The sequence below is a fragment of the Onychomys torridus genome, chromosome 22 (assembly GCF_903995425.1).
Source record: "Onychomys torridus chromosome 22, mOncTor1.1, whole genome shotgun sequence".
NCBI classification, from domain to species: Eukaryota; Metazoa; Chordata; class Mammalia; order Rodentia; family Cricetidae; genus Onychomys; species Onychomys torridus.
Window position 1 is genome coordinate 29,141,438 of NC_050464.1, and position 26,579 is coordinate 29,168,016.

Here is a 26,579-nt window from a genome sequence, read left to right on the forward strand (position 1 = left end):
TGAACAGAGAGGCATCCAACTGACCATGGAAAATCTTTTGATAGTAGGAATGGGTGCATTTTCATCTTATTTTCCATAATCAAAGGAAATAAAATTACGTATGGCTTTATCATTTTCTTTTTTTTTTTTTAACATTCTACAAATACATGTCATTTTTATGACCAGAAAATAGCTGTAAGAGCCAGTGTTCAAAAGGAAACTCAATACTCCAAACAGGGAGCCCCAACAGGCAGGGTTTGCTCACATCTGTGTCAGACAAGCATCCTATCACCGCCATGGCCTTCGCCTCCCATGCTGTGTCGAAGAGTGTTGCTGACTTTGAGCTGCACCTCTTTAGCAAATCCTAGGAAGAGAAACACACACGTTTTTGAGCATTAGAAACAAACTCTCAGGCTGGATGGGGTAGTACACCTTTAATGAAGCAGACCAAACCTGGACTCCAGAGGCCTGAGCCTGATCCTGAGCACCACCTCCTATCCAAAACCCCTAATACCTCACAGGAGTCCCTTGGGGAAAGTCCTGTTGTTCTCTTTTTCTTCTTGAGAAATGCTGCCTAGATGGTTTTGAACTTGTGGCCTTGAGTGATCCTCCCATTTCAACCTCTCTGATAGCCAGGAGGTTCTCCGACAGTTAAAAGCAGAATTAGTTGACATTCTTGACCAATTCAAATGCCTCATAGGTACTGTGGTAAAGCCCGGCATTCCTTACAAGAGTCAAGCATTTAACATGATGATGTACTGCACAGATCTCAGAAACAAAGGTTGGGACTGATGGCTCAGCAGGTAAAGGCACTTGCGACCTGGGTTAGATGCCCAGGACCCATGTCGAGGAAGGAGAGAACTGAGACTCTTAAGCTGTTCTTGACCTTCACACATGTACCATGTCTGTGAGCACACACAGTCACACAACAGAAATGAATACTTAAAAAGTTGAAGAAAATATTACCTCGATATAAAGCAAAAGAAGTTCTTCCTCTTGCAAACTCTGTTCCCGCATGTAAACCCTCACAGACTTCTCTAAGACAGAGGGGATGAGCTCCGGTGCTGAGATCCTGTCAAACATCCGGAACACTATGGTGGTGCTGTTTTCCTGGAGATGAGACAGGAAGGTGGTGTAAAGGAGGCAGAGTTTGCCCACAGCTGGATACAAAAACCAAGCCAGCGCTCCTGGGGCTGGAGCTTTACCTTCTCAAACTCAGAGAGGGCCAGTTTGCAGTTGTATTTCTTATGCAGGGTGATCAGCTCCTTCAACTTGTTTACCAGTGTCTGTAACTGTTGGACTTCCTCTGCGTTTTGATAATCCTTCTAAAACAAAAGCATTAACATCATGAAGGACACAAAACAAAAGTGTGTTGGGGAGACACAGTCAAATTGATCTCAAAGAAATAAGTACAGGCCAAAATTACACAGAAGAGAAAACCAGAATCTAAAATTTACTTCTTGGGAAAAAATTTAAGAACTAGTGACACAGGGGAATTGTTTCAAAACCCAAATATAAACCTTTTCTCTCTCTGTCTCTGAGAGAGAGAGAGGCCCTCATGTAGCCAGGCTGGCCATTAACATGACATATAGCCAAGGATATCCTTGAATTCCTGATCCTTCTGCTGCTACCTCCCATAGCCCGAGATTACAGGCATTCAGCAACATACTCAGTTTATGTGGTGCTGGGGCCCCACCCAGGGCTTCATACATGTTCAACAAGCACTGTGCCGACCAAGGACATGCTAACCATCATAACACACATTTTTAAAGGTCACATTTGTCTGGGGTTAAAGTACTGAATACTTCACAAGAGAGATTTTTATTATACCATGTAATTTATCAACTTAATTCTAGCACTCCCATCAAAATTTTTAAAAATATAAAATTGCACACTTTTCCTAGTATAATTCATGCTTTATTTTTTGAGAAACCTCAAAAGAAGAGATTAACTTGAAGAAATTTAGAAGCAAGCAGCCAAATTATAATCGGCTCCCTCCAAACTACTTTTCTGACTGTGAATCTCCTAATAACAGTACTTTCTCCATTTCTTGATGCTAGGATGAAACCCAGAGGCTCACAGGAGAGACAAAGGCTCTGTACTGAGTCATAGCTACAACCCACTGCCACTCTTTCGGATTGACAGAAGGTCTCTGGTTTAAGTAAAACGTTGTTCAAATTTAGATGGTCTTTTAATAAAAAACCCAGAGCCAGATATTGGGGTAAATGCTGAAAGATCAGAGAAGCAGAGCAGCCAGCCACTAGTTCTGACCTCTAGGAAATCCTCAGCCTACAGAGAGTGAGTTCCTGTGTCCTCACGCCTAGTACCTTTCTCTGTCCTGCCATTTTACTTCCTGAGATTGAAAGCATGTATGCTTCGCAAGCAAAGGCATGAGATCTCATGTGCTGGGATTAAAGGTGTGTGCCACCACTGCCTGACCTCTGTGTCTAATCTGGTGGCTGGCTCTGTCCTCTGATCCCCAGACACGTTTAAGAGTACACAATATATCACCACAGGAAAAGAAGCAGATATGACTGCTGCAGACTGACTTTTATACATCATTTTTAGTTGTTTAAAGGATTCTGAGATGCTGCTGCTGGAAAAAAAAATCCCAGTGATAGCACTTAGAGTGTCTTTAGATATTTTCTTTTTGGCTGGTTCATATCGACAGACTGCATGGGAAACAGGTCGAGGTTGTAATAGATACAACAGGAAGGAAGAAAGGAGTTTCCTTTCCTGGCCCTGAGACAATGACATGCCCTCTCTACACACAGGCCAAGTCTGTGCCGTGATGTGACGATTTCATCATAGATTTTTTCTCGACATCATACCATGGCAATCCAGTGCCAAGAGGATGCAAATCCAAACGTCTCTGTTTTTTCTGCTGTGAAGAACACCTCTGCTAGCTGAAGTCCATTTTCTGGCCAGTTTGCCTTTTAAAAATACAAAAGAACGTTAAAAATCAAGTTTGAAGCTGCTGTGAAGGAGCAAATGCCGTTTTCGTATATAATACACAGATCTTACCTTATCAGTTAACTCTAGGTTCCTGGATGCTTGTTCCAGCCACTTTGCAAGAATGTTCTGAAATAGATACACCATTTAAAAATGAAATTCTCAATAATCACACACAAAAAGTTTCTATAATCAGTTTTTAAGAATTTTTAAAAACTGTATGTGAGTGTACGTGAGTGGTCGGGGTGGGAGGCATCAGATCTCCTGGAGCTGGACCTGCAGATGGCTTGTGAGACACATAATGTGAGTGCTGGGAAATAAACCCGGATCTTCTGAGAGAGGAGAATGTGCTAGTAACCACTGAGTCATCTCTCCAGCCCTATAGCCACCTCTCAGAAGTTATTTATCTATCAGTTACACTGCTGGTCAGTGAACCCAAGACCTGGAACATGCTAGCACATTAGTCAGTACTCTACCACCACCACCATCTTTGGGTCCACACTCTGTAACCCATGCTGGCCTGGAACTTGCTATGCAGCTGCTATGTAGATTGGACTCAAATTCCTAGCTGCCTTCTACCGTAGCCTCTCAAGTGCTGAGATTAGGCGGTGTACCGCGGCACCCAGCTCTGTCACCTTTAGAAAGGGCTTCCCCAGTAACTGAATCCGAAGCATTAAGTGAAGTTAAATCTGTAGGAGTGGAAATACTAGAAGAAACTCACTTGTCCTCCAGGCACAACCCTCCTCACGAACGGGATGATATCACTTTTAAACCACGAACAAAGTCTTTCCAAGGAGACTTGTGTAGAAATTGAGTTCAACAAGTTCTCCAGCATTTTCACGTCAAACTTGCTTTCAAAGTCAGCCTGAATTACAGAATCAGAATTAAGACCTGCTGGATCCTTGGGAAGGCAGTGGGGGGATAAATACAAACCAAGTACAAATGGCAGAACTGCATGAGAATGCCTTGACCAAACCCAGGCCAACTGAAGCAAATGATCTTCTTAAACAAACATTTAAAGCCATTTCAAAGACTATGTTACTGAATTTGTGTTGAAGTTGTTGTTTTGTTTTTTTGAGACAGGGTTTCTCTGTGTAGGCCTGGCTGTCCTGGAACTTAGAGATCCGCCTGCTTCTGCCTCTTGAGTGCTAAGATTAAAAACGTCAGTGCCCTACCACTCACTGCTCAGTGGTGTTACTGATTTAATAATGAATGAGAAAGGTATTTTATACAAATAATTCAAATGAAGGGAGGGTCACAACTCATTGAATATCGTATTATCGAGTGGTAATAATAAACACACACAGGAAGCAGAAGAGGTTGTATCCCGAGGAAAATACAACTGGAGAGGCTAAGTACAAATACTAACAAGTGCTGTGGGATGGTCTTTCTGTATGTTGAGAATATATGTTGATACCTTTGGTTAACACAGAAGCTGTCTTGGCCTATGGTGATACAGGGTAAGAGCCAGGCGGGAAAGCCGAGAGAGAAGAGGGCGTGGTCAGGGCAGACATGACCCAGCTGCCCAAGCAGGAACAAGATGCCAGCAGACTGGTAACACCACGGCCACATGGCAATATATAGATTAATAGAAATGGGTTAATTTAAGATGAAAGAGCTAGCTAGCAAGAAGCCTGAGCCATAGGCCATACAGTTTATAATTAATATTAAGCTTCTGTGTGTTTATTTGTGACTGAGCAGCTGCAGGACACAAAAAACCTTCCGGCTACAAATAAGAATTAGTGGAATAACACAACATTTCTTAAACCTAAATGTTATATGTCACTATAATGTCAAATCTAAAGGGGATTTGGATAAACACTCTACTTATCTTTGTATGAGATGGGGTCTATATTGCTCAGTCTAGCCTGAAACTCCTAGACTAACCAATCCTCCTGCCTCAGCTTCCAGAAGATCTGTGATTATAGGAATGTGCCACTGTACACAGCCTTCAGATAAATACCCTTAATAAGTATTCCTTTACCACAATCCAAAAAGTAGGACCATTCTCTTCACCATTGGCAGAAGCATTGATATTAATAAAAATATTGCCTACTGAGGAACAACTCAGAGCTAATCGACCTCTGAAGACAGATAAAATAAGGCACTATCAGCAAACCATAGCACTTCCTCTGATCTACTATTATCTGGGGATAACATCCCCTGGGACAGGTCACAGCCTATCAATGTAGAAACCCAGTCACACGTGACAGCCTATTAGTTTCCAGTACTCATCCACCCATTCCAGAAGCTAGAAAGCAATCAAGAAATTAAAATACAGAATATATTACCCGATGTCTAAGCCAAAGATACTGAGCACAAACAAGGTTTCCTTCTCTTAGCTGCATAAAAATATCTCTGAGATCATCTTCATTATTCAGGAATTCAATCCAAGAGCTACCACTGAGAAATCAGAGGGAACACACAAGTTAGGAGTGGGAAAAAATGCTTTCCAATAGGTATCCTTATACATCTTAACCACTTTTTCTGAACACTCCTTTATTTAGTGGGGGATAGTGCCAGGCATGCAAACACAGGCCAGAGAACAATTCGCAGGAATAGACTCTCCCCATCACGTGAGCCTCAGGGATTGCACTCAGGTAGTCACACTTGATGGCAAGCACCTTGAGCACCTTGCTGTTCCAACTACTTCCCTTTTATAATTTTAATTTTATTTCATGTATTATGAATGTTTGGCCTACATATATGTATTCATACCATTAACATGTGTAGAGCTCTCAGAGGTCAGAGAAAGGAGTCTGATTTCCTGGAACTGGAGTTATGAATGAGCCTCTGCAACAAGTGTACTTTATTGATGAGCCACCTCTCTACCTTTTTTTTTTTTTTAATTTTTTTTTTATTCTTTTTTTGGACAGTTATCTCTCTTCAAGAAGCCACAAGATTGATTGATTGATTGATTGATTGATTGATTTAATATGTATACAGTATTCTGTCTGCATGTGTCCCTGCAGGCCAGAAGAGGGCACCAGATCTCATTACAAATGGTTGTGAGCCACCATGTGGTTGCTGGGAATTGAACTCAGGACCTCTGGAAGAGCAGTTGGTGCTCTTAACCACTGAGCCATCTCTCCAGCCCTGCCCCCCCTTTTTTTAATGAAATAAAAAATAAAACAGATCTAAAAATTTCACAGTGCAAAGCAAGTCTACTTTCCCAAATGTAGAGAACTGTCATGTTCACTAACGGCAGTGACTCTCTATGTAGGAACCCAGATCAGATAATCACAACATAAACAACCTGGAGAGATGGCTCAGAGATGGCTCAGTGGTTAAGAGCACTGGCTGCTCTTCCAGAGGACACAGGTTCAATTCCCAGCACCCACATGGCAGCTGGCAAATGTCTGTAACTCCAGTTTCAGAGGATCTGATGTCTTCACACAGACATACATACAGACAAAAAAATCAGTGCACATAAAATTTCTTTAAGGGGTGGGGGGAGGAAGAAAAATTGAGCCAGCCTTAGCTACAGAGCAAGTTTTAGGCCAGCCTAGGTTATAGGAGACCCTGTCTTAGAAAATTTTTATAAAAATTTTAAAATATGATTTAACAATTCAGGATTTAACTGTGTTCTGTTATCTTCTAATAAAATAGTCTTTGAAAGCAGATAAAGGTTATGATAACCATAAAACTGCTGTCTTTAAAATGTTTTTTCAATATCTATAGTATAAGGAAAATTTGATATTCTTAATATATATACATAATTTGATGAGTATACTCTGATATAATAGATAATGATATGCAAGTTTGCTATAAGAGAATCAACAAGCTAGATTTTTGTTCTTTTAATATGCTTTGTTTTGTTTTTATTCCTTCTATTTTTGTTTCATGAAGTAGAAATATTTCGTATAAGATCTAAGACAAAAATTTCAGGCTATTTCGATGATCTTTAAAGTCCAAGCGATTTGTGAGTGTCTTACTGTTTTCTTTTGTTACATTTTAATACTTTCAAAATTAAATAACTCACACCAAAAAAAAAAAAAGTTAAAGAAAAAAGGATTTCTTATGTAAAGCAAACAAAAAAATCCCAATAAGACAAATAACCCAAAATAACAAAAGTCATTAAAGAAATTAAGAGTGAAACCTAATCAAGCCAGTTACATTTTTATAATACTTTTTAGAAATTAGATTAGCAATGAAGAAGATGAACGGAAGACAGGCACTCTCTAGGCCATCATCCACCAGAACAAATATATTTGGAGGACGCATGTACAAATTTTGCCTTAGTAATTGTGGTCCCAGAAACTGAATTCAAATAGACACACTCACATATACACAGCAAGAATATAATTACAAACACAAGACTCAGTCAACAGCAATGGGAAGCTGAGCCATTAAAAACACAGGCAAGGACCAAGAGCAAGACACAAATGATGACAGAGTTCTTAAGCCAATCTCGCTGGAAAGATAGTATTTCCTATCATTTGAACACACAGGCTTCTCCTTCCCTTGGATACAAATTCACTCAAAGGAATACTATCTTTCTCATGATATCCCAAACATATTTAATTCATAACCTAAAAATTAAAAGTAGAATGCACACACCTGAATTTCTCTGATCCAAATGCTCCATAAAATGTAGTTAACTTTGCATTAGCCTTTAGCACCTAAAGAAAAAAACAATTTGACAATTTTAATTATGTATGTAGGCTGGTAGGATGGCTCACCAAAAGGCCCTTGCTATGGAAACCTGGTGACCTGAGGTCAGTTCCAGGGGGAACCCCCTTAATGTAGGGGATAACTGATTCCACAATGTTGTCCTCTGACCTCCATATGCATGTTATGGCATTTGCATCCATGCAAGCAAACACACACACACACACACACACACACACACACACACACACAATAACACTGAAATTAAAAGTTTTAAATGCTAAAAATAAGGGTTATCCTACTACAGAAGCCTTGTGTACACTCTGATTTTAACTCAGATATTATGGCTCAATTCCCAACCACACAACTTTCATTATTTACCATACCACACACAAAATAATGGAAACATTTCTAGTCCCATTATATTATACAGGCAAATGCAAACTAAGTGTGGGGTTCCACAACCATTTATATTTAAGGCATAACTTAGCTGGGTTATATCAAGTATTTATTTTGACAATTGAATAGTTTTTAACATTTACTGTGCTGTCTATGTGTGAGAAGGGAAAGGCAGGTGCGTGTACCACGGCAGGCGGGAGACAGAGGACAATCTGTTGGTTCTGTCCTTCTAGCATGTGGGTCTCAAGGACTGAACATGGGTCTTCAAGCTTGGCACAACATTTGGACCCACTGAGCCATCATGGGATTTGAACGCACACATGCTCGGAGGCATGCCCATACTGGTCACTGCGGTCCATTTACGTAATCTTTCGCAGCTACCAGGGACTAGACCGAAACGCTTCACACAAGACTGACATTATCTGGAGGCCCATTTTGTTGCTAAGGAAGCTGAGGTACTGAGGTACTAAACACTCACTGAATATCAATCTGCCTTGAAAAGAAAAACAGCACCTTCATCCACAAATTAAATACCGATGCAACACCATTACCTCCATGTAGCTATCGGAATGGGCCGGCGGCAGAGTTTTGTCTTCCTTCTTGAGGAGCTAAGCACGGATGGCGAGACAAAGAGGGCATGTTAGGGCAGGGAGTGCGGGGTGGGCCTAGTCAAAACACAGTGTATACAGGTGCAAAAGGAAAGGGAAAGAACACAGAGACACGTCGCTCTTTATAAGAGGGCGAACTTTCTGGGACTCGACGGAAAAAATTATCTTTGGAAGCAAATTGTATTTAAGCCCCAAATAAGAGGAATCTGTTATATGCAATGGTATTAAACAGCAAAGAAATGATTTATGGGGGCTCAGCACCAGGGGGATCAGATGCCCTTTTCGTGCCTCAGGAGGAACCTGCATTCACACGCACAGATACACAACACATAATTAAAAATAATAAAAATAGCTGGGTGTGCTGACTCACACCTTTAGTCCTCATACGGGGATGGAGAGGCAGGCAGTACTCTATAAGTTCAAGGTCAGCCTAGTCTACAGAGCAAATCCCAGGCTAGCCAGGGACAGAAAGTGAGATCTTGTCTCAAAATAAAGTAAAAACAAATCTTAGGGATTTTGCTAAAAATAGCTCATATGGAAATTCCCCAAGCTGGGGAGTGGTGACGCCGTACACCTTTAATTCCCTGCACGTGGGAGGAAGAGGTAGGCAGATACTTGAGTTCAAGGCCAGCCAGGTCTACAGAGTGAGTTATAGGACAGTCAGGGCTATTTAGAAAAAAAACCAACATGAAAAACATAAATAGCCAGGCGGTGGTGGCGCATGCCTGTAATCCCAGCACTCAGGAGGCAGAGGCAGGTGGATCTCTGTGAGTTCGAGGCCAGCCTGGTCTACAGAGCTAGTCCAGAAAAAGCTCCAAAGCTACAGAGAAACCCTGTCTCAAAAAAACAAACAAACAAACAAAAAAAAAAGAAAAGAAAAATATAAATAAGTAGATAAATAAAATAGAAATGTCCAGAATTTATACACCAAGGAGAAAAAGGAAGTAAATGAGTAGTTATCAGCAGGAGGGGCCAGAAAGAACCACACAGATCTCATGCTAGAATGTCTGTGTCGATGGATGCACACAGATTGGGGAGTACACTAGGAACCCTGAACTTGAGATAGGGAAACTGTGCCTTATGTAAACTGTCTCAAAGCTGGATGGAAAAGAAGAAAGAGGAAAAAAAGACATTCAAAGAAAAAAATAAAAACAAACAAAAAACTGAAGGATAAGAAAATATATTTGAGCTGATAGACCCAGCATGAGGATTAAAGCAGACTTCTCCAAAAGAACCCAGCTCACCCTGGCTTTGGCATAAGTGAGCATTTCCTGGGTGGTCTCATAGGTCATCCACTGGGCCTTGAGGCAGAAATTGACCACGAAGTCATCATCCTGTGCAAACCCGCCAGAGGAAGGCACCTTAGTAAGGCTGACCAGCACAGCAGCCCAACAACCCCAGCTGATGACTGTGAAGACGGACCTGGATTTTGCAGAGATTTTCTTTAGCTTCTTGGACAAGTTGCTGCCATTCGGTCTGCTCACTGGTGTCCGGGGAAATCAAAGCCAGTTTCTCCAGTATATCGTTTGACTTGACCTTGTAGACGAGCTGTAACACAAACATGCCACATCTATTGACGTGAAGCACAGGATGCCAACATGATTTTGTCTGGGGAAGCTGAGGAAAACCAACTGCCACGAGGACTCCTCCCTTGGCTCAGGCTGGAGGCTTAAACAAGGACCTTTGGTGGTCACAGTGGGGAGCCTTAGTCCCAGTACTTGGGAGGCAGAGTAGAGAGATCTCGGGACATTCACTGCCAGGCTGTCTATAGAGGGAGCGCCATGCTAGCCAGGGCTGGACAGTAAGACCTTGTCTCAGGAAAAAAAAAAAAAGGAAGGAAGGATGGAAAAGAGGGAGAGAGGGAGGGAGGAAGGAAGGAAGGAAAAGAGAAGAGAAAAGTTAACTCTTGCCGGGCAGCGGTGGTGGCGCACACCTTTCATCCCAGCACTCAGGGAGGCAGAGGCAGGTGGATCTCTGTGAGTTCAAGGCCAGCCTGGTCTACAAAGCAAGATCCAGGAAAGGCACAAAGCTACACAAAGAAATACTGTCTTGGGGGAAAAAAAATTAACTCTTAACCTATCTGGAAGGTGGTAAACCAGATTATTAGGAATTATGGAAACCATTTTTTATGGTGCCTATGGCCATGCACTCAGAGGAGCAGGGCTTCTGCTCCAGAATGTCTCTTGTTACTGTTCTGTCTTTACACGTTTGCAGCTGCTCTTTTCCTCTGGTATCTGGCATGGTGTGAATGGGTGTGAGGGATCCCCCACTGCCTTCTAGGTAGTGTGGTTATCTCATGGAAATATCCCGTTCTACTGGGCATTTTTACCTGTGGATTATTACGATGATTTCCTCTTTTTTTTTTGAACTGAGGACCGAACCCAGGGCCTAGTGCTCTACCACTGAGCTAAATCCCCAACCCGGATGATTTCCTCTTAAGCTGTACTATTTAACTATTAAGTAATGATTTTATACAGTAATAGTGTTGGTTTAAGTAGAATTTTGGTGACTAAGGATTGTTAACAAATGTGGTAAGGACTATAAAGGAGGTTAGTTCGGTGGGACAATTAACATAGGTAAAGGTAGGAGGGAGTACAGCTCCCTGGTAAAGCAAGGGCTGCAGAGAGTAGAAAACAGGACCAAGGAAGCGTCGCGCAGCTAGGACTTACGAGTTTCTCTTGAAGAGCCATACAGACTATGGTTTAGGTTAATGATTAAGGAAAAACTTGACCGGAAGTTAGCTCAAGTTCTTTTCCATATTGGAAAATGTGTTCACCAGCTTTGGTGTTCATCACAGCTAAAACAAAGCTTGAAACAGTTGACTTAATGTAACTAGGAAACAAAGAATTGGATCGTTAGTGAAGATAGGTGGACAGAACTCTAAAACATGGAAAGAGAAACTAGTGACCTATATAAACGGTTATGGCTGAAAGGCTCCTGACCGAGAAGTCTAGATAAACGTTTGACTGTCTGTGGGTTCTTGAGGATACTTTGTTTTTCATCTGTAATACATAAAATGATTAATCATGTTAGGGAGATCAGAAACATGATTTTTTTACTTGTATTCACTGTAACCATTCACTTAAAAAAATAGGAGGTAGCCACATTGTGATTTTTCTATTGTTTGAAAGGTTTTGCTGGAGTATATAAGCTGTAAGGGAACAAAATCAAGAAATGAGAAGGAAGTCATCCGGAAGTAGTGAGAAGGAAGACATCAAGAATTAGTGTAGAAGGAAGTCATCAGGAAGTAGTGAGCAGGAAGACATCAGGAAGAAGTGAGAAGGAAGACATCAGGAAGTAGTAAGAAAGAACACATCAGGAAGTAGTGTAGAAGGAAGTCATCTGAAGTAATGAGAAGGAAGACATCAGGAAGTAGTGAGAAAGAACACATCAGGAAGTAGTGTAGAAGGAAGTCATTAGGAAGCAGTGTAGAAGGAAGTCATCAGGAAGTAGTGAGAAAGAAGACATCAGGAAGTAGTGAGAAGGAAGTCATCAGGAAGTAGTGTAGAAGGAAGTCATCAGGAAATAGTGAGAAGGAAGACATCAGGAAGTAGTATAGAAGGAAGTCATCAGAAGTAGTGAGAAGGAAGTCAACAGGAAGTAGTGTAGAAGGAAGTCATCAGGAAGTAGTGTAGAAGGAAGTCATTAGGAAGTAGTGTAGAAGGAACACATCAGGAAGTAGTGAGAAGGAACACATCAGGAAGTAGTGTAGAAGGAAGTCATCAGAAGTAGTGAGAAGGAAGACATCAGGAAGTAGTGAGAAGGAAGACATCAGGAAGTAGTGAGAAAGAACACATCAGGAAGTAGTGTAGAAGGAAGTCATTAGGAAGCAGTGTAGAAGGAAGTCATAGGAAGCAGTGTAGAAGGAAGTCATCAGGAAGCAGTGTAGAAGGAAGTCATCAGGAAGTAGTGAGAAGGAACACATCAGGAAGTAGTATAGAAGGAAGTCATCAGGAAGTAGTGAGAAGGAAGTCATCAGGAAGCAGTGAGAAGGAAGACATCAGAGAAGAAGAAGGGAAACATTGGCGTAGAAGAAAATAATTAGAGTAGAAGCAGAGACAGAAAGAATAAAAATGAAGAACTCAGCTTTGGCCCTCAGAAGTCCTCACATGTCCTCATTGTAGTCTGCCTACTTTACATCTCTTCCGTTCCTCTGACCTGCTGAAGGCCTGCCCTTCATCAGCACCCTAGGTAAGATTCTGACATGTTGGAGGTGTGTGTGTGTGTGTGTGTGTGTGTGTGTGTGTGTGTGTGAGAGAGAGAGAGAGAGAGAGAGAGAGAGAGAGCACATGAGTGTGTAAGAGAATTAAGTGGCTCCCCCTCAATTTCTGAGTTGCTGAAGACTGGTCCTTCCAGAAGCATTACTGAATCCTTAAACATGTCAAGTGTTCAAAGAGTTTTATTCAAGCTGAGGCATGAATCCAATCTAAGTGTCCATTGGTGGATAAGCAAATCAGTAAAACATGGTCCATACACAACTGAGGACTACTGAGCCTTAGAAAAGAAGCCAATCTTGTCACTGACAACATAGACCAAACTGGAGGACGTCATGCTGAGTGACACAAACCAGGCACAGAAGGATAATGCGTGATCTCACAGATGCAAAGCCCAAAGCAACAGAACTCACAAGAGCAAAGCTAAGATGCTGCTTACAAGTGGAAAGGTTAGAGAGGGGAGGGGGGTTTATCAAAGGGGGAGAGGGTCTTCCAGTAAACATGGAAGGACTAAGTTTTAGAGATTACTGAGCCATGTGATGATTGGCACTAAAAATGTGTATTTCAAATTGCTACAAGAATAGCTGTATTTTATCACTATTTTTTGTTTTGATATGGTCTCTTCAGTGATCTCTCTCTCTCTCTCTATATATATATATATATATGTGTGTGTATGTGTGTGTGTGTGTGTGTGTGTGTGTATACACACACACACACACACACACACACACACACACACACACACACACACCAGGCTGGCCTGAAACTCAGAGACCCACCTGACTCTGCCTCTCCAAGTGCTGACATTAAAGGCTTGTGCTATGGCACCCACTACCCCAGCCTACTCAGATCCCCTATGACTGGAGTTACAGATGGTTGTTAGCCACAGGAATTGAACTCAGGACCTCTGGAAGAGCTATCAGTGCTCTTAACCGCTGAGCCATCTCTCAGCCCCTAGAACTCTTGTTTCGACTAATTAAATAGGAATGTCGGTCATGTCTCAGCTGCACACCTGATCCTACTATGTGCCCACGTTCCACTCTTCTGCATCGCCTGGGTCTCTAGCAAACCAAGATGTCTGTCCAAGAACAACTCAACAAATGAGTGCTTACCTCAACATCCAGTCCAAACTGAATAGCAAAGCTCTCAGCTTCAGCAAATCTGTGCTTGTGAAGTAGCCGGCTCAGTCTGAAGAGTTGGAAGAAATTTCACCAGATGCCCATTCATCAGGGAGTTTAAGTTTCTCAGTAAAAGGTAAATAAGGCTTTAAAAAATGAGAAGTTACCTGTTTTCTGGTAACACCTCTGTGAGGTACCTAAGTACTAAATCAGAGACGGAGTCTTCAGAGAGGCTGAAAAAACACATTACAGTGTGAGTGCCCCTGCCATGCAGCATTCATGAGTAAATTCTAATGTAGCTGTTATATAATGATTATCTGATAAACAAAGCTTGACCTACTTAGGATCATTTCTGTGGATTCCTTCCAGAAGATATATAGTATCCTATGATCAAAAAAAAAAAAAAAAAAAAAAAAAGACATGATTAAACCCCAATGTAAAGCCAACCAGACACTTTATTAGAATAAACAAATAGTTCAGGCAAGAATTATACACCAGTGGATTCTTAATATCACCGGGGAAAAACTGAGGAAAAAGAAGTCATGCCATACATAAGAACTTGCTAACGGTAACAGGAAAGGCTGCTTACAGGAAGAGTCCTGGAAGGCTGTCTTAAGCAACTGACAGAACCTAATGTCACCATCATAGGACAAACAGGTAGGATGAGGACCTCAAGTTGCTGCATTTGAGACACGTGATCTGTGCAGCATTTTGTCAAAAGACCTTACAACAGTTGAATCAAATGAGGCAAGCAAGCAAATCCAGAGGCAAATCCTGCAACAGGCTGGGACTTCAAACAAAAAGGACCGTGATAAGCAAATTCGGTAAGTGAGCCTGGATTGGATCCTGGATGAGGAAAAAAGGAGTTCTAAACACCTCCTGGGGCTGGCATGATGGATAAAGGCACCAGCTGAGAAGCCTGAGGACCTGTGGTAGATCCCCAGAATCCACGCTGCAGGAGAGAATGACGACCACAGGCTGTCCTCTAGCCTCCAAGGGTGCGCTCCCCACATCAAATAAATAAATGGGAAAAGCTCCAAAATAATTGGCACAATTGGTAAAATATGAGTTTCCAAGGTTTATTTCCTAATTCTTTTGTGTTAATGTTAAATTCCCTAGCGCAACAACTTTCAGTGTACTAGAATGATCTTTTGCCTGTTTCTTTGAGTCAGGGTCACATGTAGCCCACAATGGTTTGGAATTCACCGTGTAACTGAGAATGACCTTGAGTGTCTGAAATTCCTGTTCTGAACTGCTGGGATGACAGGCCTATACAACCACACTCAGCAGAACTGCCTTATTCTTTCTTACCTTTAAGTGTACTTATTTAGAATGTGTGCTGGTGCATGCATGATACAATGTAAGACATATATAGTATCTTAACAATAAGTGGAGGTCAGAGGACAACTTGGGGGTGTTAGTTCTTGCTTCCATCACGTGGGTTAAAGGCACCAAACTCAGGTTATCAGATGTCAACTTCACCACCATCTTGCTAGTCCTAAAAATAGCCTTATTCTTTTTTTTTTTCTTGGTTTTTCAAGACGGGTTTCTCTGTGTAGTTTTGGTGCCTGTCCTGGATCTTGCTCTGTAGACCAGGCTAGCCTCGAACTCACAGAGTGCTGGGATTAAAGGCGTGCACCACCACTGCTGAGCTCTTTATACACACAATATATATAAAGCCATAAAAAGGTATTGGGTGAACATGAAATGGCTGTGAGTCATTATGTGGTGCTGGGACTCAAACATGGATCCTCTAGAGGAAAAGCTACTGCTATTAACCTCTGAGCCATATCTCCAACCCTATAACTTATTCTTAAAAGATAATAAAGAATTTAGGGGTGAAAAGTCAAGAAGTATACAAGTTCCAAAATGAACAGAAAAATGTATCATATTTGTATATGTGTGTAAGAGAGATGGAATAAATATACTAAAATGTTTTTGAAAAGGATCACAGGCTAGTCTGGTCTACATATTGAATTCCAGGACAGCTAGGGCTACACAGAAAGACCCTGCCTCAAAAAATAAAAACAAAACAAAAATCTCAACTTAAAAATATAAATATTACACATTGCATATGATTGTTACATATTCATTAATTTTTAGAGTAAATAAAAGACAATGAAAAGTTCACTATCCTGATTTGATCTTTATAGACTTTATATGGTACAAAAGTATATTTTAAATAAGAAAAACGGAACAGCAGAGGAAGTTTTATCTTAATTTTTGTGAAGACTAGGTTAGATCTCCAAGTATCTGTTATTATGAATGTAGGTATAAAGCAGAGATCAAGCCAGATATTGAACTAAGGTCTACTCATGCTTTTCTTATATAAAAATTAAGAAAGAAAATTATAGCAAAGTAGTTAAACACACACATAGACATACCGTGCTAATTCCTGTTTGAACTAAAGAAGAAACGCTAGAAACTTCCAAAGAATACAGAACTTCCATCGTAGGTAAGGAATAAATGATGAGGTTTCTCGTCTAGGAGAAATGGAAACAGTTCAGCGAGCTATACAAACCTATCGGCACAAGCCAGCACTTCCCTGTCAGGACATCTACTAAAACATCCTGTACAAAGCTAACATAAAACCACAACCCTCTCTTACTACTGAAGTCAGCCTGCCACTGTTATTCTTTAAATGCTACACATAAAACTGTGTTCTTTAAAAAAAGAAGAGAAAAGGAAAAAAAAAGACAGAACACCACTCTGGACCATCTCCCCATCAGCCAAATGAAAACAGGCACATAAACCCCCTCATAGTCCTCGGTACCACAATTCCAAAACAGTCACTCCAGGAAATGCTTCCTCCGACGTCCCTCCCCTCTCTATTCCCTTTTCTCTTCCCCTCCTCTGCCATCCCATTTCAGCACTGGAGACGAAACTCAGGGCCTTGCATACACTAGGCAGCTATTCTTTCCTCTACAGCTCTTGGCTTTTGACATAAGTACTTGCTTGGGTTATCCCAGGCTGGCCTTGAACCCATGACCTTACTTTCTCAGCCTCCAGCAGCCTACAACTCCAGGTGAGAGATAACATACCTGGCTCAAATAAGCTCGTATAATTATTTTTGATTCCTAAAATGTTCTGTTTGAAATGAAGAGCCAAAATTTCATCTATTCTTTGAAAAATGGAATCCAGTTCTGCAGGATTATTTTTGGTTTGTCAAAGTCTATGTGCATGTCAACTTAACATGCTGTGAGCATTACTTGGCATCATTTCTCTGTAACCCGGGCAGACCTTCAGTTATGATCATGCTGCCTCAGCCTTCAGGGCAGCTGAGAATCCAAGCCTGAGCCACCACAACTGGCTAGTGATTGTGATTTCCAACGCATAAAATGGACAGGCATGAAGTAAAGTCTCCAGTACCTTCTCCGTAGTTGTGGCTGTCAGAGTGACTAATTTGAGGTTTGCAATTCCTTGCCTGAAAGAGAAGAGAAGCTGAGGTTAAACTAGCTTTGCGGTTTGCTAAGATAAGCTAAGGTAAAGCGATCCTCTCACAGAAATGTTAAAACACACTCAGAAGAGCATGGATTCTCTTTCTACCATAATTATGCAGAAGTCCCTCTTACTTATTTGGGCCAAATAGAAAGTAGCAGACAATGAATCGGCCCTTCCTCAGCCAGACTGTTGCAGATGTGGTTCAGAACACAAGACCTAGTAAGTGATCTGAATAAACCCGGACAGGAAACCTGGTGCTACAAAAAACAGTATACACTCCAACATACCAGGTAAGTGACGAGGGAGAATCGGCTTCTGTTGTGAGGAGAAACTGTTCCACGGGAAGAGAAGGCCAGTTCCACACAGGAGTGAGGGTGTGAGCGTCCCACAAGCTCAGCACGTTCTACGGAAGTAGTACTCAGTTAGCCATCTTGCTGACAGCAGAGCTACACTCTGTTTCCGGATGCACACACTGAAGCAAAGCACTGCACACCCTAGTCCACCCCAGCTACCACCCTTGTCTAACATCCCTTAAACAGACATATGATCAGGGGAGGCTGGAGCTCCTGGAGGAACACTTGCGTGGCATTAATGAGGCTGTGAGCTGACTCCCTAGTGCAAAGGCTCAAGTAGCAAAAAAGTGGTCACATTAAATAAAAACACTGAAGAAGTATCGGAAACATACATCAGTATCGAGCACAAAAAGCAGGTTGTCGATCAGCTGAAATGCCTTTGCACCTGAAAGAGAAAGGAAGCTGTCTGAGGGTCTTATCTCGCTACCACACAGGGCGCTCAGCTGTGAGCGGCCATCTTCATGAAAAGGCAGAACTCCATTTCAGTGAAGTTCCCATTTTCATCTATTGCTGCCTCGGTTTTGGCTTTGGTTACCGTTCCTTTTCTCGTAAGGTGACCAACCAGTAAAACACAAAGCCTGGACAAGGCGAGGTGGCGCACGCCTGTAATCCCAGCACTCAGGAGGCAGAGGCAGGCGGATCTCTGAGTTCGAGGCCAGCCTGGTCTACAGAGTGAGTTCCAGGACAGCCAGGGCTGTTACACAGAGAAACTGTCTCAAAAAAAAAAACAACAAAAGGGAAAACAAACAACCAACAACACAATGCCTCTCCAAAAGTAACAATTAGAATATAACACGAACATGTGTGCAGTCTCCAAATGAATCTGGCTGGTTTCACTGTGGCATAACAATACGGCCCATGATTTAAAAAGTAGCTAATAACTATACTCCCAGCATCATGGAAACTCATACAGGAGAATTGCCTCAAATTTGAGTCAAGTCTGGCTACATGGTGAGTTTCTGTTGTTTGAATTTTAAACAGTCTTAAAATGAAAAAATCCAAAGGCAGGTATCAGGGTGAAAGCTGAAAGATCAGAGCAGCAGAGCAGCCAGCCACTAGTTCTGACTGAAATCTATGAAATCCTCAGCCTAAAGAGCGTGAGTTCCTGTTTCTTCATGACTTATATACCTTTCTCTGCCCAGACATCACTTCCTGGGATTAAAGGCCCTCGAGCGTTTGTGTGTGTGTGTGTGTGTTTCCCAATACTGGAATTAAGAGTGTGTGCCACAAATGTCTGGCTTCTATGTCTAATCTAATGGCTGGCTCTGTCCTCTGATCCTCAAACAAGTTTTACTTGGGTACACAATACATCACCACAAGTTTCAGGTCAGCATAGACTACATTAAGAGTCCACCTCAAAAGCAAAGTCAAAAATCAAGTGGGCAAGATGGCTCCGTGGATAAAAGCACTTGCCAAGCCAGAAAACCTGAGATTAATCCCAAGGAACCATGTGGTGAAAGGAGAGAGCTGACACCCAGTTTGCCTCTGATCCCCACATGGACATAAGGTAATCAAATGTGTACACGTACTATACAAACTAAACAAAGGAAATGAAGGAAAACAAAGTAAACATGGGCCACAGGACTTGCAAGGTGGTCAGCGGGCAGGGCTATTGGCACCAAGTCTGACAGCCTAGGATCAAGCCCTAGAACCCACAGAACAACGCCTGAGAGTCATGCTCTGACCACGCCCACCACCACACACACACAAAAATTCAATCTCCGGCAGCACATACATTATGCATGGCAGTGTAAGCACGTACTCCTAGTACTTAAGGAGAAAAGGCTGGAGGATCAGAAGTTCAAGGTCAGCCTCAGCTACCCAGCAAATATGAGTCCAGCTTGGGCACATCCAAGAGTGGCAACAGAAATAGTGTCAGTGGCTTATCCCTACCTTTAATAATCTCTGTGTCCACAAAGTTCTTAAGGGACATTTCTTTCTTGGTAGAATCTGGTTCCCACTTGGAGAATGCACAACCACCAGTTCCCTGGGAAAGAGAAAACAGGACATCAGCTGGAAATCTTAAACCCAAACCTTCCAGGAATTGCACAAAGCAGATGCACATAAACTGTACACATTCTGAGTGCAAGTACATTCGTGTGGGGGGGGGGGGGTTGGGGGCTGGGGAAGAATACTGGAGCATGGACCTCCAGAGCTTTACTAAAGCTAGGCAAGCACTCTCCTCCTAGGCTGTATCCCCAGCAATTTGTACTTCATGTTCAGGCAGTGTCTTGCTACACTGCCCAGGCTGGCCTCCAACTTAAGATCCTCCTGCCTGAGCCTCCTAACCAGACAGGTCTATAGGCTAGGTTTGCAGGCGCAGGCTAACACCCTGCTCCAAGGAGCTTTTACCTCAGTTTCTCTCTGAGCTCCAGAACAGACTGGAGGGACTGAAGAGATGCTCAGTGGTTAAGAGAGCTTGCTGTTCTAACTGAGGACCTGAGTCCATTTGTCAGCATCCAGTGGTCCACTATTGTCTGTGTCTCAACTCCAAGGGATCTGACACCCTCTTAGGGCTTTTACAGGCACCCAAACGCTCACTACACACACAAAAATAAATAAAAAAGGAACAGACTGGAAGAGCAGTGAGGTGTTCATATTCATTGTTATCACTTGAATATTTGAATACACATATTCAAACATCTCATCCCAAAGAAAAAGAATCTCTTCCAACATTATAAGTATAGCCTTTGTTTATTAAAAACAACAATAACAAACAAACAAAAACCTGGGCAGCAGTGGCACATACTTTTAATCCCAGCACTCAGGAGACAGAGGCAGATATCTATGAGTTTGAGGCCAGCCTTGTCTACAAATCAAGTTCTAAGACAGTCAGGGCTACACAGAGCAACCCTATCTTGAAAACAAACAAACAAACAAACAAACAAACAAAACCCAGTCAGGCCTCATAATACATGCCTTCAATCCCAGTGCTAGAGAGGCAGAGGCAGGAAGATCTCCTGATAGACCTTTTATGGTCACTCCAATTTTAAAATAGCAATACTTGAACAGTATTTAAGAAAACTACATGCTTGATTCAGTAGCACATATACAAAAATTGGAAGGATACAGAGAAGAATAGCGTCTCCTATGCAAAGATGGCAAGCACACTTATGAAACAGTCCAGAAAGAAATAGCAAGCTGGGGGGGGGGGGCGTGGAGGACAGGACAGGGAGGGCTGCAGTAGTCTGCCTTTGAATCTGAGATTAACATTTAGTGACATAGTCACAGGTGCTGCTGTCATTGAGGAGCAATACCTTGCCTAATCAAAAGAAAACTTCCGGCAAGGTTGTGTTCACCTTTAATCCCAGCACCAGAAAGGCAAGAGGCAAGTGGATCTCCAAGTTCAAGGACAGCCTAATCTATTCAGTGAGTTCTAGGCGTCAGGAATGAACAGTGAGACCCCAACTCATAAAAGGAAAGAAAACCTCAGGGAGAGATTAGGGAAAATCAACACCTGATGATCTAATCTAGCATAGAAGTTTTATTTAGTTAATTTTATGACCTTAATTTTATAATCCCCCCCATTTTTTTGGAGACAGGGTGATGGGATTAAAGCTGTGTGCCACCACGCCTGGCTTGTTTCTTTTGATAAAGATTTACTTTTTATTTTTATTTATGTTTTATGTGAGTTTGTATGCACATATGTGTGCAGGTCCCCAGGGGCCATAGAGGGTGTGACCCTCCTGGAGCTGAGTTACAGGCATTTGTGAACATCACAACTTGGTGCTAGGAACCAGCCTCTGGTCTTCCTCAAGAGCAGCAAGGGCTCTAAACCACTGAGCCTCTGGCCCTGATTTCCCTGTTCTTGTCACATTACAAGGTAATTTGTACTTTAAGTAAAAAGAAAGGTTTTATGAAAAAGCAAAATTTATAAAAAGAATTACCCCAATTATCACAGGAGTTTCACTTGCAAATTCTCCAGCCACGAGATTAAGACAACCAAGGGTGTGGTAATTTTCAGTAGAAATAAAACTACATTTGAATTGTCCTTGTAACTGCAAAATTTAAAAAAAAAAAAAAATAGAATAAAACATGTATACATGTATGCTAAATAAAATCCATAGAAATCTGTTCAAATCAATCATCCATGATTTTAAACGGAAATGTTACTGAAATGTTAGATTATAGCAACTCCTAAAGTATTAGCCAGTACAATGATTAATCACAGAAACAGTCTCTACAGTCATAGTAAGTTAATGTTTTAAAAAGGCAATATGATTTTTTTTCCTTACCTTCTTGGCCAAATCCAAGTCTGTGTTTTCAATTGCTTCATTTAAAAAACAAAAACAAAAAGCCGTCTAAACATAGTATCAATCCACAGGTTCATATAGACTGAAAATAAGATGATTCCTTTTGAGTTAAAGCGGAATAATGCATCCTAGGCCAAAGGGCACAGGTCAGGATCAGTAAATTAGTCTCTCTGACCAAGGATATTCCCTGGGAGCACACAGTATACTCTTGGGATCGGCCAATCCCAAGACCTGCACAGAGCCTTACCAAGTGCCTCTACACCACCCCCGCTTCTACAAAAGCCCGAGTCTCACCTGTAAAGTATTCACCATTGCCCATCTGGTTCAGAACATCTTTTACCCATCCTGATCCTAAATGTTTTTCTGTTTGTTTGAGACAAGATGTCTCTATGTAGTTCAGGCTGTCCTGGAACTATGTAGACCAGCCTGGCTTAGAACTCAGAGATATTCCTGCCTCTCAGAACCGGGATTAACGACGGGAGCCACCACCCACGCTGAAAATGATGCACCTTAAAACCTAATCACATACATGGGACCTAACATGTTACCTAGGCTGCAGTAGATGTTAGTAAAGTTTGTCAAAACAAATTCCTCAGTTTTACCTGGATCAGTGAGACTTAACAGTCCATACCATTGGATCACTGATTGTTACTGTGCATTATTTTGTGTGTTTGTCGTACATGGTATACGCACGATAGTGTAGGGTGCATGCACCGTTGCATGCACATGCAGAGGACAGAACAGGACTTCGGGTGTCTACCATTACTGGTTTGCTCTCTGTCTTACTGCCTTGAGACAGGGTCTCTCATTGAACAGGAAACTCAGTTTCAGCTGTGCTGCTGGCCAGCTGACACTGAAGATCCACCTATATCCATTCCCACCCCTAATGCTGGAGTTAGAGGCAGAGGCCAGGCTAAGGCCAGCTTTTCACAGGTGATGGGAATTCGAATCCAGGTCTTCATGCTTGCAAAGCAAGTGAGCCTTACCTACTGAGCCACCTCACCAGCTCACTTGGCAATATTAAAAGTTAGTTATCTCCATCACCGTGTTCATTCACTCTTTCAAAAAGCTACTTAGCAGCTGAGATATAGTTCAGTGGTAGAGCACTTGCCTAGCATGCACAAGACCCTGGGTCCAATCTTCAGTATTACAAAAAGTCACATTACTGTATATGTCTTTTCTTCCCAGTTAAGCTATAAACTGTATGAAGGCTGTAACCAAGTAATATTTCTTCATATTGTACCACAGCTTTGGCAGAGAAGAGTTATGTGTACTCTGAATACTTCCAAGTATACCCAGTATCGTAGGATGCAACTAAATTAAAATATTCTTGGGGCTGGGGATTTAGCTCAGTGGTAGAGCGCTTGCCTAGCAAGTGCAAAGCCCTGGGTTCGGTCCTCAGCTCCAACAGGGGGAAAAAATTCTTAAAGATATAATTACTTGAAATATAGTTACTTGCAATAGTTACTTGAAAACTAATAAACACTGTCACAATCAATAAGAAAATACATTACCCTGTTCAATTTGTGAAAGCTGGAGGTTTGTAATATAAAAAAATCCATTGTTCGTTAGAAGCAACATGTAATAGGTACCTGGTAAAATAAAATCAAAATCAGTTTCTCTAAAAGGCAAGTGAATAGAAGATCCAAAGCAATACTGGAAACTAGCTCTAAAATCTGTTAACTGGGGTTGGTACGATGTCTCAGCAGGTACAGATACTTGTCACCAAGCTTGATTCCTGAGTTCATTCCTCAGACCCACAGGGTAATAAGAACCAAATCCTACAAGTTATCCTGACTCCAATAGTGAGCAGAAATTTGATCCTAGGCACACACATACACACAAAACTAATGTCAAAAAAAAAAAAAAAAGAAAAGAAAAGAAAACAAACAAACAAAAGAGCTGGGCGGTGGTGGCGCACACCTTTAATCCCAGCACTCGGGAGGCAGAAGACAGAACTCTGTGAGTCCGAGGCCAGCCTGGGCTACAAGCACGTTCTTACATGCTAAAACCACACAGCTATTTTAGTGGAATGGAATGTCACAATGAAAAACTGTTGTATGGCAGGCAGTATTCTTACTTAGAAAACATCTATTCTCAGAAGCTTTCTCTTACTTTTCCTTAGTAAATCTGCATTCACTCTGCTCAAAAAGGAAAAAAGCTGTGCTCAGTGTGGTGGCACACATCTTTAATCCCAGCAGGAGGCAGAGGCAGGCGGATCTCCAAGAGTCTGAGGGAAGCCTGGTCTACAGAGTGAGTTCCAGGCCAGCCAGGGCTACCTAGGGAGACCGTGTCTCTGAAACAAACAAAAATGGTTCCTATTAATTGTATGGAATACATAAAAAGTGTCATGATTTAGGTAGTACAGCAATGAACTAACAATGTTTATTACACATAAACGTGAATACTTGATTGGGTCTCCATCAAAAACCACGCAAAACATTCAAAGAAACTTACCTTCATTTGAACCATCTTTCTCAATAACGAGATTCCGGTAAGTACGCTGATACTCATCGTTAGCTTTCTCCACAAAAGCCTGATTGTAAACGAATTTCAAATAGCAAGAGTAAAGTGAGATAAATGAAGAGTGAGAGGTACGTGGTTTAAACCCTACTCATCAGCAGACATTAGCAATAACAGACTGCGCCCTCAACGCTTCAGCTTGACAGGGGAAACTGGACAAGCATACTCATGTCTTCAGAGCGTCACTGATCACTTTTGGGTTTATTCCCATGTTCCTGCAGTCTGATTCTTGGGTTGTTTGTTTGTTTGAGCTGGGGATCGAATCTGATTCTTAAATTTAAGATAAAACAAGTTTTTTGGTTTTTTTTTCTTACTTTAAAATGCAGATTAAGTAATGGCTTGCTAGAGTATGTTGTCTAAGAGAGTGTTGGGGTAATAATGGACAACAGAACTCTTACTTTGGTGAATAACGTTTGCTTTGATGTTACATGGATAAGATGTAAGTTGCCACTTCTCTCCCCAACCAAAAGAAACTTTCCTTCTTGACACAGGCCGACCACATCCACGTCAGTATCTGAAAATTTCAAGTCAACGTTACAAGCGACTTGCAATAGTCCTGAATTTCAATTAGAAAGCGCAAATTTTCACACCAAAAAGTCAATGATTTATACCGGTCTATGCCAAAATGGTGATGCACACCTATATCCCAACAGATGAGCGGCTGAGACAGGTGGATCGACAGGGTTTCTCTGTGTAGTCCCCGCAGGCCTGGGACTTACTTGCTCTGTAGACCAGGCTGCCCTCAACTCAGATCCACCTGCCTCTGCTTCTGCGTCCTCAATGCTGGGACTAAGGTTTAAGGAGGATCACAAGTTTAAACACAGTCCAGGGTTTAAAAAGAAAAAGAGCTAGTAAAACACAAAAATAAAAGCAAAAAACCACCACCAACAACAACAACAACAACAGGAAAATCATTCAAAATAACTCTACCATAATCGCTTAAGTCATTCTTTAGTAGTCTTTTAAATCACTCAAAGCTTTATTTTTAAATTGTGGCTTGAATCTGGGCCTGGTGATGTACACCTTTAGTCCCAGCACTCTGAAGCCAGAGGCAAGTGAGTTCAAGGCCAGTCTGCTCTATAGAGCAAGTTCTAGGACAGCCGAGGCTATACTACAGAGAAACCCTGTCTCAAAAAAAACAAAAATAAACTTTTTAAAAAGATGTATTTGTTTTTGTTTTGTTTTGTTTTTACTGGAGCTGAGGACCAAACCCAGAACCTTGTGCTTGCTAGGTTTGTTTTTATTTTATGTGTGTTTGGCCAGAATGTTATATGCCTATGCCTGTGAGGGCCAGATCCCTGAAAATGAAATTGTGAGCCCCCATATAGGTAATGGGAACCAAATTCAGGTCCTCTGCAAGAGCAGCCTGGGTTTTTGTTGTTGTTGTTGTTTTTGTTTTTTTGAGACAGGGTTTCCCTGTGTAGCTTTGCGCCTTTCCTGGAACTCACTTGGTAGCCCAGGCTGGCCTCGAACTCACAGAGATCGGACTGCCTCTGCCTCCCAAGTGCTGGGACAAAAGGTATGCATGCGCTACTACCGCCTGGCTAACTTAATTCATTATTAAATCCATGTTCACTGACACTTTAACTCAAGGAATTATTTCACACATGTATTCTAAAAGATATTACAGTGTGATATATCCTAGAAGTAATGAACTTGGCAACCCACCTCTTACACCTGCACAAACCTAAAACACATACAAGATTAGGAACTTGAACACAAATGGCCCAAACACTAGGATTCATATAGACAGATTATTTGAATAAATACCACAAAAACCAACAAGAAAATTAAATACTTGCTTACATGCACACTCCTCCTTAGACATTCTGAGGCAAGGTATTATGTCATTATCTTTTGAACCTAAGGCCCAACAAGAACTGAAGATTTTCTTGAAATTCATCTATTTTAATTCTTTTAACAATGGATTAAAGAAAACACTGCCCATCAGAAATCAGTAGTACTACACGTTGACTCTGGGGTACTTCACTCTGTCGGACTTACCAAATATAAGACACAACTGAAGTGACCTGCATATACTGTCGAGCAGTATCACTGATCGGTCTGCAATGATGATGAACCCATCACTTAAGCTGCAGGCTTGTATCTTTGGATTCCGTGAGGCCTG

At 41.7% G+C, this 26,579-nt stretch overlaps 1 protein-coding gene and 1 non-coding gene across 2 annotated transcripts in view; one reads left to right on the forward strand and one right to left on the reverse strand.

The window, feature by feature from the left end:
• Positions 1-26,579, reverse strand: part of Kntc1 (kinetochore associated 1) — a 76,392-nt gene that overhangs the window by 45,304 nt on the left and 4,509 nt on the right. Inside the window, exons 3-27 of the mRNA XM_036171531.1 lie at positions 26,456-26,576; positions 24,850-24,965; positions 24,386-24,464; positions 23,443-23,520; positions 21,911-21,945; positions 21,563-21,673; positions 19,569-19,662; positions 18,008-18,060; positions 17,610-17,725; positions 17,251-17,305; positions 16,266-16,364; positions 14,222-14,265; positions 14,049-14,114; positions 13,876-13,951; positions 9,972-10,097; positions 9,794-9,883; positions 8,493-8,549; positions 7,492-7,553; positions 5,223-5,334; positions 3,653-3,796; positions 3,004-3,060; positions 2,811-2,912; positions 1,185-1,304; positions 946-1,089; positions 245-343 (exon numbers count right to left, since the gene is read on the reverse strand). Of these exons, the coding sequence (XP_036027424.1) occupies positions 245-343; positions 946-1,089; positions 1,185-1,304; positions 2,811-2,912; positions 3,004-3,060; positions 3,653-3,796; positions 5,223-5,334; positions 7,492-7,553; positions 8,493-8,549; positions 9,794-9,883; positions 9,972-10,097; positions 13,876-13,951; positions 14,049-14,114; positions 14,222-14,265; positions 16,266-16,364; positions 17,251-17,305; positions 17,610-17,725; positions 18,008-18,060; positions 19,569-19,662; positions 21,563-21,673; positions 21,911-21,945; positions 23,443-23,520; positions 24,386-24,464; positions 24,850-24,965; positions 26,456-26,576 (2,256 nt within the window). The remainder of the gene's footprint in view (positions 1-244; positions 344-945; positions 1,090-1,184; positions 1,305-2,810; positions 2,913-3,003; positions 3,061-3,652; positions 3,797-5,222; positions 5,335-7,491; positions 7,554-8,492; positions 8,550-9,793; positions 9,884-9,971; positions 10,098-13,875; positions 13,952-14,048; positions 14,115-14,221; positions 14,266-16,265; positions 16,365-17,250; positions 17,306-17,609; positions 17,726-18,007; positions 18,061-19,568; positions 19,663-21,562; positions 21,674-21,910; positions 21,946-23,442; positions 23,521-24,385; positions 24,465-24,849; positions 24,966-26,455; positions 26,577-26,579) is intronic.
• LOC118572851 lies at positions 20,704-20,808 on the forward strand. The gene has a single exon (XR_004943548.1). It is a non-coding gene; the product is annotated as a U6 spliceosomal RNA (small nuclear RNA).